General features: G+C 37.4%; 1 protein-coding gene across 1 annotated transcript; it reads left to right on the top strand.

Moving 5' to 3' along the window:
- Positions 1–10: 10 nt before the first annotated feature.
- LOC133332726 (alpha-parvin-like) lies at positions 11–1,895 on the top strand (the record flags this gene model as incomplete). The annotated part of the gene is made up of 4 exons (XM_061541101.1): positions 11–124; positions 1,127–1,311; positions 1,365–1,723; positions 1,801–1,895. Coding segments are annotated over 4 exons (735 nt in total), but the record flags the coding sequence as incomplete, so codon positions are not given.
- Positions 1,896–12,171: the final 10,276 nt, after the last annotated feature.

The following is a 12,171-nucleotide window of genomic DNA, read 5'->3' as shown; positions in this document are numbered from 1 at the left end:
TTAAAAGGTATTACACAAGCTTTGGGAGAAGTTAACGGGCAAAAAACTTGATGTTCTTGAAGTTACACAATCGGAAGAAGGGCAAAGACAAAAATTAAATATTGTTCTGAATGCTGTAAATCATGTAAGTGCAACGACAGACATGCAATACATTTATTCGCGTCACATTGTAGTAAGAATATATCGCTTATTTGCTGCAAGACTAGAATAATTCAAAAATTTATATGAATATCCCATATACACTCTGATTGAGACGTTCTGTATATATACAGTGGTGGTCACGTACAGTTAACCTATCATTCAGAAATTTACCCTATTTATAGAAAATAAAGGTCCGAATGCACCAGAAATTAGTAAAACAATAAATCTCAAAATAAATAAATATTTGAAATAAAAACTCAAAAAATGGGAATTAACCTAAAGGAACGATTCGACTTCGGTAGCCTTTATTGAAGAAGGCCGGAATATATTTGCCGTATGCTAGAAAATATCGATTGATATTGGCATTTATTATATCAAATAGATTGTTCGAGTAGTACAGCATATAGTAGAAAACAATATCTTGGAACGTGGTCTTCCTAATTGGAGGATTTGAGCACAAGACCGACGCGCTTGGAAATCTTTTTTAAGCTCGGCTTATGGAACAACCGTTCTGTAACATGCCAGCTAAGTAAGTAGTAAGTAATCAATTGATATTTTCTCACATACTGCAATAATTTTTGGAGTAGTTCATGTAAAGAAGTTTTTGGAATCGCTCATGGCCCTTTGGGCTAGGTTCTCGTTTATGAAATAAATTGAATTGAATAATATTCCTGCCTTCTTCAATAAAGACTATAGAAATTTAACTGTTCCTTTAGGTTAATTCCCATTTTTTGAGTTTTTATTTTAAATAATAAGGGTAATTTTCTGAGGGCTGATCAAAAAATGTTTACCACAATAAATGTTTTAATTTTTAATTTTGGAGGGCTGATCAAATAACAAAAATTGTTTTAATTACGTGACCACCACTGTATATATATATATATATATATATAATTGTGTATTATTTTTTTTATTACTATACAAACTTGAGTTTATTAGCATGTACTCTTATTCTTAATCCACAATATACTCTCTTGTTGCACAGACTTTGGGATTTCACCAAAAAATACCAAAATGGTCAGTTGAAAGCGTGCACTCAAAAAATATCGTTGCCATTTTGCATTTGCTGGTTGCTTTAGTAAGGCATTTTAGAGCACCTGTACGTCTTCCAGAAAATGTATTCGTGACGGTAGTGATTGCTCAAAAGAATGGAGGAGTTTTGAATGCTCAGTAAGTTTGCCTGCTTTACTTATTTATGTATATAATAACATTTATCGTTATAGAAAATTCCAAGAGCAAATTACATCTGAATATGACGATGTCGGTATGCGTTGTGAAAAAGATGCTTTCGATACTTTGTTTGACTGTGCCCCTGATAAATTAGCGGTGGTTAAAAAGTCCCTCATTACTTTCGTGAATAAACATTTGTCCAAATTGAATTTCGAAATCAACGACCTCAATAGCGATTTTCGCGATGGTGTGTATTTGTGTCTTCTAATGGGTTTACTAGGAGGATTTTTTGTACCGTTGCACGAATTTCACCTAACTCCTCAAGACACGGATCAAATGGTGGCAAATGTTGCATTTTCATTTGATCTTATGCAAGATGCAGGATTGCCCAAACCAAAAGCCCGGCCAGAAGGTAATCTGTTACTGCATGAACAGCTCATATTTACAGCTAAACAAATAATTACAAAACACTATTATTATTTTTTACAGATATCGTAAATATGGATCTAAAGTCAACTTTGCGTGTTTTATACAGCTTATTTACAACGTTTAGAAGCTATGCATAGACCGAAATATACAATGTTGTTATTTTTATGACCCAAATTCAATGCATTGGATGTTTAAAACATACAATGAATCTTAACACATTACTAATTAAGTTAATTGTTAGCGTGAATGTATTCTTTTTATAATTACTATTTAATACATATTAACAATAAACACGATTAAAATTACATTCAACCAATTTATTTAGGACTTCTGAAGAAATTTGCAGAGAAAGTGTACAATGGGAATATATGTCCAGATTTACATTGTAATATATTAACATGTACAGCCTTATTCTGGATGTCAATTCCACGTGAATTTACTCGCTCTTCCCCTTCGACTTATTCTGAACAACATTTTCCTGTGAATTTTTTCGCATTCTCGCTTTCGCCTTATTCTGAATGAAGTTCGAAAGCGAAAAAATCCGCTTTGGGGAAAAATTAGGTATTCTGGATTACAGGGAGTAGGAGAATGAGATGACATTTTGTGCGAAATTTTTGCTAATAAATTCAAAGGGAGCTGACTACAAAAACATAAGTAATAAATATTTTTATGAAAAATATTTACACAATACTTATTCTATAACAATTTAGAATATTCAGCCTTATTCTGGATATTCGCTTGGGAGATATCTCGCATGTAAACAAATTTCGCTTTCACATTCTCGCCTTATTCTGAATGAATATGGAGACGCAAAAAATGCGAGATGCGGATCCAATTTTTCGAAAATGGTGGTTGAAAAAAAGATTCGTGTTGCCATATTGTAATTTAAGTTGCATTGTGTGTTACTCCATTGTAATTTAATTGTGTAATATTTTTCAATATTTTATTTATTAATTTTTTTATTAAAAATGTTTTTATTGTTATTTAAACTTTATAAGAATACAAATGTAAAATATCAATAATCCGCTGTATAAATGCTTTGTAATTGAAAGAAAATAAATTAAAGTTTGAAAATATGGCTACCTACAATATGGGATGTGAAACAGCTTTTCATTGTTTTGATGCAATTTGGTGCAACAACTACAATAGATTAGAAAGAACATTTTTATGATGGCAAAAACACAACGAATAATAGGAAGAAATCTGCGATTGAATTATTTAATTCACAGTTTATTATTACACTACAATTTATGTGGCTTTATTTTTGTTCTTTCATAATTTTTATTCAAGTTTTTCACTGTTAAGCGTCAAATTTGGTTTTTCCATAATTTTAAAATTTTTTTCTTGAGAGGCAGATCCTCACCCAAAATGTCTGTATTTCGCCTTCAAAATGCATCAAACACAATTTAAATATTCCTTATTACCTTTATACATTCCTTGGCAATATTTGGTTTAGCATGCATTAGGATTTCCAATGGCATTTTATTTGTTGTTTTCTAGTTAAAAATAATAAGGAATATTTAAGTCGAGTTTGGTGCATTTTGAAGGCGAAAAACAGACATTTTGGGTGAGGATCTGTCTCAAGAAAAAAATTTTAAAAATTATGGAAAAACCAAATTTGCCTGACGAGCCGCTTAACAGGGAAAAACTTAAATGAAAATTATGAAAGAACAAAAATAAAGATACAAAAAATAATTTTTTTTCAGAATTATCGTGTACATGATTTGAAGGAAGAAATAAAGGAGTAGGAGCAAATCATAACTGGCCACTTTAAGAATTTTAGGAGACGAAATATCGAAATTAAATAAAAAACACACACAATTATGTAGTGAAATAATAAACTGTGAAATTATTAATTCAATCGCAGATTTCTTCCTTTTATTCGTTGTGTTTTTGCCATCATAAATGTTCTTTTATTTGTAATCTATTGTTAGTTGTTGCACCAAATTGCATCAAAACAATGAACAGCTGTTTCATATGCCATATTGTAGGTTGCCATATTTTCAAACTTTAATTTATTTTCTTTCAATTACAAAGCATTTATACAGCGGATTATTGATATTTCACATTTTTGTTGTTATAATGTTTAAATAACAATAAAAAGTAAACATTTTTAATAAAAAAATCAATAAATAAAATATTGAAAAATTTTACACAATTGAATTACAATGGGGCAACACACATTACAACTTAAATTACAATATGGCAATGCGAATCTTTTTTTCAACTACCATTTTCGAAAACTCGAATCCGCATCTCGCATTTTTTGCGTCTCCCTATTCCAGGTATGCAAAAGTTGGTTCAATTGTACTAATTTTAGCTCTATTTGGAAGTCAAAAATACAATAGCACCCCAATGACATATTTGGCACTATTTTGTTTTTTCAAATTTTCAATTGTATCAAATTATTCTCACTTAAAAGTATTATAAGTGCTTAAACATACAATATGAAATGAATCGCCATCCCCCGCTGTCGTTACGAATGGGTGAATTTGCCATAGCTTAAACTTAGTGTCCTATGCCGCCTCAAAATTCAGATATAGATAAAGATATTAATTAATATTTATGTAACAGTTCTCTGAGAGAGATGATTTTTCAAAGTTTCAGGAATATTTCGCTACAGATATTCATGTTGTTTTTAAATACTCAATAACTCGACGGCTTTCACTGGGCATTGGGATTCTCTTCAATATTATTTCACTCAATAATTTCGAAGCTGATTCTTAAAAGTTAAGGCTCAATTCTATTATTTCAGCATTTTCAAAAATTTTTTTTAAAAAATGCTATTATTGTTCTTACAATATGTACTAAGAATTATAAATAATATCAATTTAGAAATGCAGTCTAAGGATGCCAGAATGCATGTAGCAGTTATTAAGTCTTTCAAAACCAATATATCTACAATATATTCACTTTTTGGTCAAAGGTGGCTGAAGTCAAAAATGAACTAAACGAAGATTTATCTACTTATATATCATAATTTTTTTTTTCGTCTGCGGTTGTGGAAAGATTTTTTTCATATCAAAATATAATTAAATCCAAAGAAAGGGAATGATTACATGTTTCGATTGTTTCAAATCTTATCCTAACGAAGGATTTGCTGCTAACGATACATAAGAATATGTTGCAAAAAGTTCTACTTAATTGATCATTTTATATATAAGTCTTATAAGTACGAAGAACAAATGAATTTGTATGTACCTTTTTTGTTAAGTTCCAAGTGTTCAACTTATCTATGTATGTTTCTATTATTTTTTAATAACAATACAAATTTTATTAAAATATATTATATACAATATTTTTCGGTTAATTGACCCTACGGTTAATTGGTTTCCACGCTTAATTGAACCACATGATGGGGCAAAAAATATTTCATAGGAAAATACATACTGTTACGTTCTTGGATTTTAGTTAATCCCGTGTAGTCGTTGTTTTATTTCCCGATACAATTTGTACCAAATAAAACGCGGGTTCTTTCTGATTACGATTATTACAATGATTTTATTCACACAACTTTACTTTGCACTTTACTTTACTCGACGGTTTCAATTCGCGATCTGATTCACAACTGACTCACTGCCTTTCCATTCCCTCTATTTATATGAGCCCTGCCTGTCGCTACAGAAGTTTCTAGACGATCTGGTAACACCTAGATCACGAACAATCTACCAATGCAACAAACACATTGAGTAACAATAACAACAACAAACTTACTGAGTGAACAACAACAAACTTGAGTAAACAAACTTACAATAACAACAACACATATACAGGCGAGGGAATAGCAAAGAAAGAGGAATAACAACAACACATATACAGGCGAGGGAATAACAAAGAAAGAGGAATAACAACAACACATATACAGGCGAGGGAATAACAAAGAAAGAGGAATGACGTTTAACAAGAATTGTACGACAATAACAAAATAGAAAATGAAAGAGGAAATGGAAGGATGTAGAAAAATCTATACAGTGGTTGTTGTTGTGAAGTTATTCAAATAAACTGCGTAGTAGAAATTTACGTTACAATTCAAATTCTTAAATTAACGGAATTCATCTAAATTAACTTAAATCTAAAGTTATATTCGTAACATTGCCCCCCGCTTAAGCCTGTTCGTCCCGAATAGGCACAGTTCCCGTTCCGTAGGGGGTCAGCCGCTCCAAATGTACAACTTTCATCTTCGACCTGGGACTGTCGCTCCTCTGGATGCGATAAACGACGTCATTTATTTTCGTGACAATCTTGTAGGGTCCTTCCCAGTGCGTTTGCAATTTGGGGCATAGTCCTTTCTTTCGTTGTGGGTTGAACAATAGTACCAGTTGCCCTTCTTGAAACCCATCGGTATTTGCCGCTCGATCGTACCTTGCCTTCATGCGGTTGCTAACCATTTTTATTCGATATCGGACTGCATCGTGGACTTTACTAAAAGAGTTTTGGCTGTCTTCATCTTGGTTCACATCGTCGTTTGGGGTAGCGCCGAATATCAAATCGCCAGGTAGCTTTAATTCATTTCCGAACAGAACTTTGGCTGGGGTCCGGGATGTGGAATCATGAATGGCCGATCTATAAGCCAATAAAAACTTTGGAATATGCTCATCCCAGTCTCGTTGGCCACTGTCCACCACTTTCCGTAGATGTTCTTCAAGGGTGCGATTGAATCTTTCCACCATGCCATCTGATTGTGGATGTAGGGGCGTCGTTCTGGTTTTCTTAATTCCGTAGGAGTCACACATTTCCTTGAAGATCGCTGATTCAAAATTCCTACCTTGATCGGAATGAACCTCAGATGGAACACCATAGCGACAAATCCAATTTTTGCTGAACACATCCACAATTGTCCTGGCTTCTTGATTTGGGATAGCATAAACCTCCGGCCATTTACTGAAGTAATCTATGACCACTAAGACATACCGGTTCCCAGAGTCGCTTGTGGGGAACGGTCCAGCTACATCCATTGCGATTCTTTCAAAAGGGGCTCCTGAATTATACTGCTGCATGTAGCCTCGACTCTTCCGTGTTGGACCTTTAGCTTTTATGCACCTTTCACAATTGGCGATCCAGTCGGCAATGGATTTTTGACAGCCGACCCAGTAGAATCTCTGCTTTACCTTTTCAGCGGTCTTTGCTATGCCAAGATGTCCTCCACTTGGCCCATCGTGAAACTCCGACAAGACATCTCTTATTTTGGAGTCTGGGACGACGATCAAGTTCCGGTGAGATTTACCGTCCTCACTTTCCCATTTGCGATATAGGCAGCCATCTTTTATAAGTAGACTGTCCCACTGGGCCCAATAGGATTTTAAAAGAGGGCTTTCGGAGGTAATTTCTTTACGACTAGGTCGCTTGCCCGTTTCAATGGCCGAAATTACTTTGCCCAGAATGGGATCTCTTCGTTGTTCCGTCGACCAATCTTCACCCGACTCAAACTGCAATAGTCGGACATCAACGATATTCTCCTTATTCTCAGCCTTTGAGCAATGCCTGCATTCTACCTTGCATGGCCGACGAGACAGGGCATCAGCATTACCGTGTTTTCCGCCTTTTCTGTGCTCGATTCTGAAATCATAACTCTGGAGCCTCTCGATCCAACGGGCTAGTTGACCTTCCGGATTCTTAAACCGCAGCAACCATTGGAGAGCAGCGTGGTCGGTCCTCAGCAGGAAATGCTGGCCATATAGGTATTTGTGGAAGTGTTTAACACACTCAAGGACAGCAAGCAGCTCTCTCCTCGTCACACAGTAATTCCTCTCAGGTTTCGACAATGTCCGGCTGTAGTACCCGATGACTTTTTCCTGTCCGTCGATTTCCTGGGAAAGGACGCCACCGATGCCGCACGCACTTGCGTCTGTGTCCAGAACAAACTTTCCGCCAGGTATAGGGTATGCCAAAATGGGGGCTCTGCATAGCATGTCTTTGAGTTTACTGAACGCCTCTTCTTGGTCGTTGCCCCACTGAAACCTCTGGCCTTTTTGCGTCAAGCGGTGTAGACAGGCGGCGATGTTGGCAAAATTTGGGACAAATCGACGGTAGTAGGTGCAGAGACCCAGAAAGCTTCGCAGCTCATGGAGATTTCGGGGCTGCGGCCAATCTCTGACGCCTTGAATTTTCTCCTTATCCGTCGATATGCCCTCCGGCGTCACGTGGTGCCCCAGGAACTTCACCTCTCGTTGGAAGAGACTGCACTTCTTTGGGTTTAACTTGAGGCCTGAAGACGAAAGCTGCTGTAGAACATCCTTTAAATTCTTGATGTGTTCGTCGAAGTTGCGTCCCATGACTATGATGTCATCCAAGTATATGAGGCACGACTTCCACTGCAGCCCTTTTAACACACGCTCCATCAGCCTTTCAAATGTAGCCGGGGCGTTGCAGAGTCCGAATGGCATGACATTGAACTGCCAGAGACCCCCATTAACGCCAAACGCTGTTTTCTCTTTATCTTTCTCGGCGATCTCTACTTGCCAGTACCCACTCTGCAGGTCGAGGGTGGAGAACCATGACGTCCCGGCTAATGTGTCCAGTGTGTCGTCGATTCTTGGGAGCGGATAGCTGTCTTTCTTGGTGACATCATTCAGTTTTCGGTAGTCCACACAAAATCGGGTGCTTCCGTCTTTCTTCTTGACCAATACCACTGGGGAGCACCATGGACTTGACGATGGTTCTATTACACCACTCTTTTCCATTTCACTTATCAGCTTCTGGACCTCGTCTCTTTTCGCCAGGGGAACACTTCTTGGAGGTTGTTTAATGGGTCTCGCGTCTGCTGTATTGATTTCATGCTTCACCACTGATGTTCTTCCTTGGTGCTCTCTTGTCAACGCAAAGGTAGAGGCATGTTTCCATAATAGCTGCTTAGCCTTGTTCCTCTCGGAAGGTGATAATTGGTGTGTCCACTCTTTTATGTAGCCGTCGAGGTGCTTCTTCTCCATGGCTGCTGGCTTTTCGGTGCTAGTTTCCAAATTAACTACAGCTTCAGCTGGTGTGCATTGTCCAACATCGGAAAATTGGCAAATTTGCTCTTGCTTGTTTGACAGGTTCAAAACTCTAACAGGAATTAATCCGTCCTTGTTGCTTTTCACCAGGGCATTCGCTATTAGGATGTTACTGTTTCTGTTTTCTGCTGGTTCCACCACCCACAACTTCTCGGCTCCACAATCTCCATTCATTGGTACCCATATTATTGCTTCGGCACAGGGCGGTATTATCTCTGGATGGTCCGTAGTCAGACGTCTAATGGGTGTATTTTCATCGTAGCCCACGTTTAACGGAATTTCGACGTTAGACCAGGTCATCACACGTTCTTTCATATCCAGATTGATACCGAAGGCAATCATAAAATCTGCGCCTATTATCACTTCGTCTACGATATCGGCAACTATAAACTCGTAATTCACCGATTTATTGGCAATAGTTAGTCTCAGGGTAATCTTGCCGTGTACTGCCGCGGGCTCCCCCGTTGCTGTGCGCAGTCTGACTCCATTAAGTTGCGTTATTTTTCCCTTTACCAGATCTGATCTTATGATGGACTTTGATGCGCCAGTATCTAACGTCAGAACTCGCTTGTCATCATTGATGTACCCAGTTGTTGTTAGGTTGTGACTTTTCTGTTGTACTATTGCTATGGAGATTGTGGGGCCATCGTCAATGGGAGCCAGTTCATGCCCCGCTGGACTGGCTCGATTTAGTTTAACGGAGACTCATTGGTGGACTGTTGAGCCATTCTTCTACCATCTTTCGTTGGAGGTGGCGACGATGACCTGGATCGTTTGCGCTTAGCTCTGCATTCGCGCGCAATATGACCTGTTTTATCGCAGTTGTAGCACCTAACCCTGGGCTTAGTCATTCCAACTAACTTTGTTTCTTCTATTACCCGCCTCATAGCGTCTTCGATCGAGTTAACGAGAAATTTGGGATCGCAACCTTCGGTCTCCAGTTGGCGAATCTTGTGGGTCTGGGGCTTAACAATTATCCTTGCCGTCTCTTGGGCAAGGGCAAACGACACAGTTTCGGCAAACGACGCTTTTGGTGACGCATATGTTGCACATTTAATCTCAGGATCACGTATGCCATTCACAAAGGTTTCGATTTTCATACGGTCCAGCAATGGGTGATTCTCTCCTGGATACGCCATTAGCACCAAACGTTCCACCTCAGCTGCAAAGTCTTGTAACGTCTCGTTTGCCCTCTGTACTTTTCCCCTTAATTCCATAAGGTAGATGTTTTGTTTATGTTCGCCACCGTACTTACGTTCCAGTGCAGCAATAACATCTTCATAGTTATTCCTAGAAGCGACAGGAATACTCTGTATAACATCAGCAGCACTGCCCTTCAATGCCAGAAGTAATGCAACCGCTTTGTCGCTGTCGTTCCACGAATTTCTAGAAGCCACTGTCTCGAACTGTAACTTGAAAACATTGAATGACGTAGAGCCGTCGAATACTGGAGGTTTGATTTTTAGTGTGTTATCAGGAACTCGCACCGGACCACATTTGATTTCCAGTTCCGACATTTTCTTCTCCAGATTCGTAAACCTGTGGTCGTAGGCCAGAAATTTCTCATCCACAGACAGAATCTTCTCGTCAACCGACTGCACTTTCTTATCCAACTCTTTAATTTGGACCTCCACAGTTTCCACTCTCCTTCCAATAACTTCTGTAATGTTCTCGAGTTTATCGTTCATTCTACAATTCTCTGACCTGAGTTCATCTAACTTCCTGGAATTCTGTTCGAACATTCGTCTCGTGTTTTCTACTAACATTCTGGAATTTTCCTCAAACATTTTAGCCAGCATTTCTCTGAAATCGTCACCCCTGGTAGCTACTGACGAGACTTCCCCACCGTTGGATTCGCCCATTTCCGATAAATCCACTTCATCCTTACTGTCAAACTCGTATGTATCGATGTTCATACCACGGCGCTCGAACTCATCCAACAGACGTTTTTGTAGTTCAGCCTTGTTGCCAGTAGAGGACAATTCCAATTTATTGAGCTCCTTCTTCAAGTCTTCCACTCTTAGATCCTTAAACTTCATCGTAGTATTATCGTAATCTCACTTCCGACACCAATTGTTACGTTCTTGGATTTTAGTTAATCCCGTGTAGTCGTTGTTTTATTTCCCGATACAATTTGTACCAAATAAAACGCGGGTTCTTTCTGATTACGATTATTACAATGATTTTATTCACACAACTTTACTTTGCACTTTACTTTACTCGACGGTTTCAATTCGCGATCTGATTCACAACTGACTCACTGCCTTTCCATTCCCTCTATTTATATGAGCCCTGCCTGTCGCTACAGAAGTTTCTAGACGATCTGGTAACACCTAGATCACGAACAATCTACCAATGCAACAAACACATTGAGTAACAATAACAACAACAAACTTACTGAGTGAACAACAACAAACTTGAGTAAACAAACTTACAATAACAACAACACATATACAGGCGAGGGAATAACAAAGAAAGAGGAATAACAACAACACATATACAGGCGAGGGAATAACAAAGAAAGAGGAATAACAACAACACATATACAGGCGAGGGAATAACAAAGAAAGAGGAATGACGTTTAACAAGAATTGTACGACAATAACAAAATAGAAAATGAAAGAGGAAATGGAAGGATGTAGAAAAATCTATACAGTGGTTGTTGTTGTGAAGTTATTCAAATAAACTGCGTAGTAGAAATTTACGTTACAATTCAAATTCTTAAATTAACGGAATTCATCTAAATTAACTTAAATCTAAAGTTATATTCGTAACAATACATACACGGATAATTAAACCCTGTTAATTGATTTTCCCGCTTAATTGGTTCAAAATTAATGTCATCAAAAATAAATTTCCTTTTACTTTTCACCTGTTAATTGCATAATAATAATTGAAAAATAATATGCCATTTTTTACATACATATTTGACATAAATTGTGAAAAAGACTAGGTGGCATCTCTATTAATTCAAAACATATATTTATTGCAAAGGAAAAACTGCGAGAAAGCGTAATTTGTATTTGACATTGGATTTTTTTAAATCATTAGTAGTTCCAATTATACGTGATTGCTGTAATTGAACAAACTATTCAATTAAGCGGGTTCGGATAATTGGTTCCTCGGTTAATTGAACAAAAATGTGTGCAAATTTTGATGTGCAATTAACCGAAAAATACTGTATATATATATATATAATATATATTATAAAAAGTACAATCGGATTAAAAAAGTACACATTCAGAATAAGGCGAGAATGTGAAAGCGAAAATTTTTTTACATGCGAGTTATCTCCCAGCGAATATCCAGAATAAGGCTGGTAATATTATCAAAAACGTCAGCGTGAGCAAATCGAGATGTGCAGGAATCAGAATGAAGTCTTTGGTGCAGGCACATCTTCCTGTAGAGATGAAGAAAGAAACCTGGTGACATACAGCGTGTT

The sequence above is a fragment of the Musca vetustissima genome, unplaced genomic scaffold (genome assembly GCF_032173495.1).
Source record: "Musca vetustissima isolate MV318-11 ecotype Yass unplaced genomic scaffold, APGP_CSIRO_Mvet_v1 utg307353, whole genome shotgun sequence".
NCBI classification, from domain to species: domain Eukaryota; kingdom Metazoa; phylum Arthropoda; class Insecta; order Diptera; family Muscidae; genus Musca; species Musca vetustissima.
This window is presented reverse-complemented; position numbering and strand designations above follow the sequence as displayed.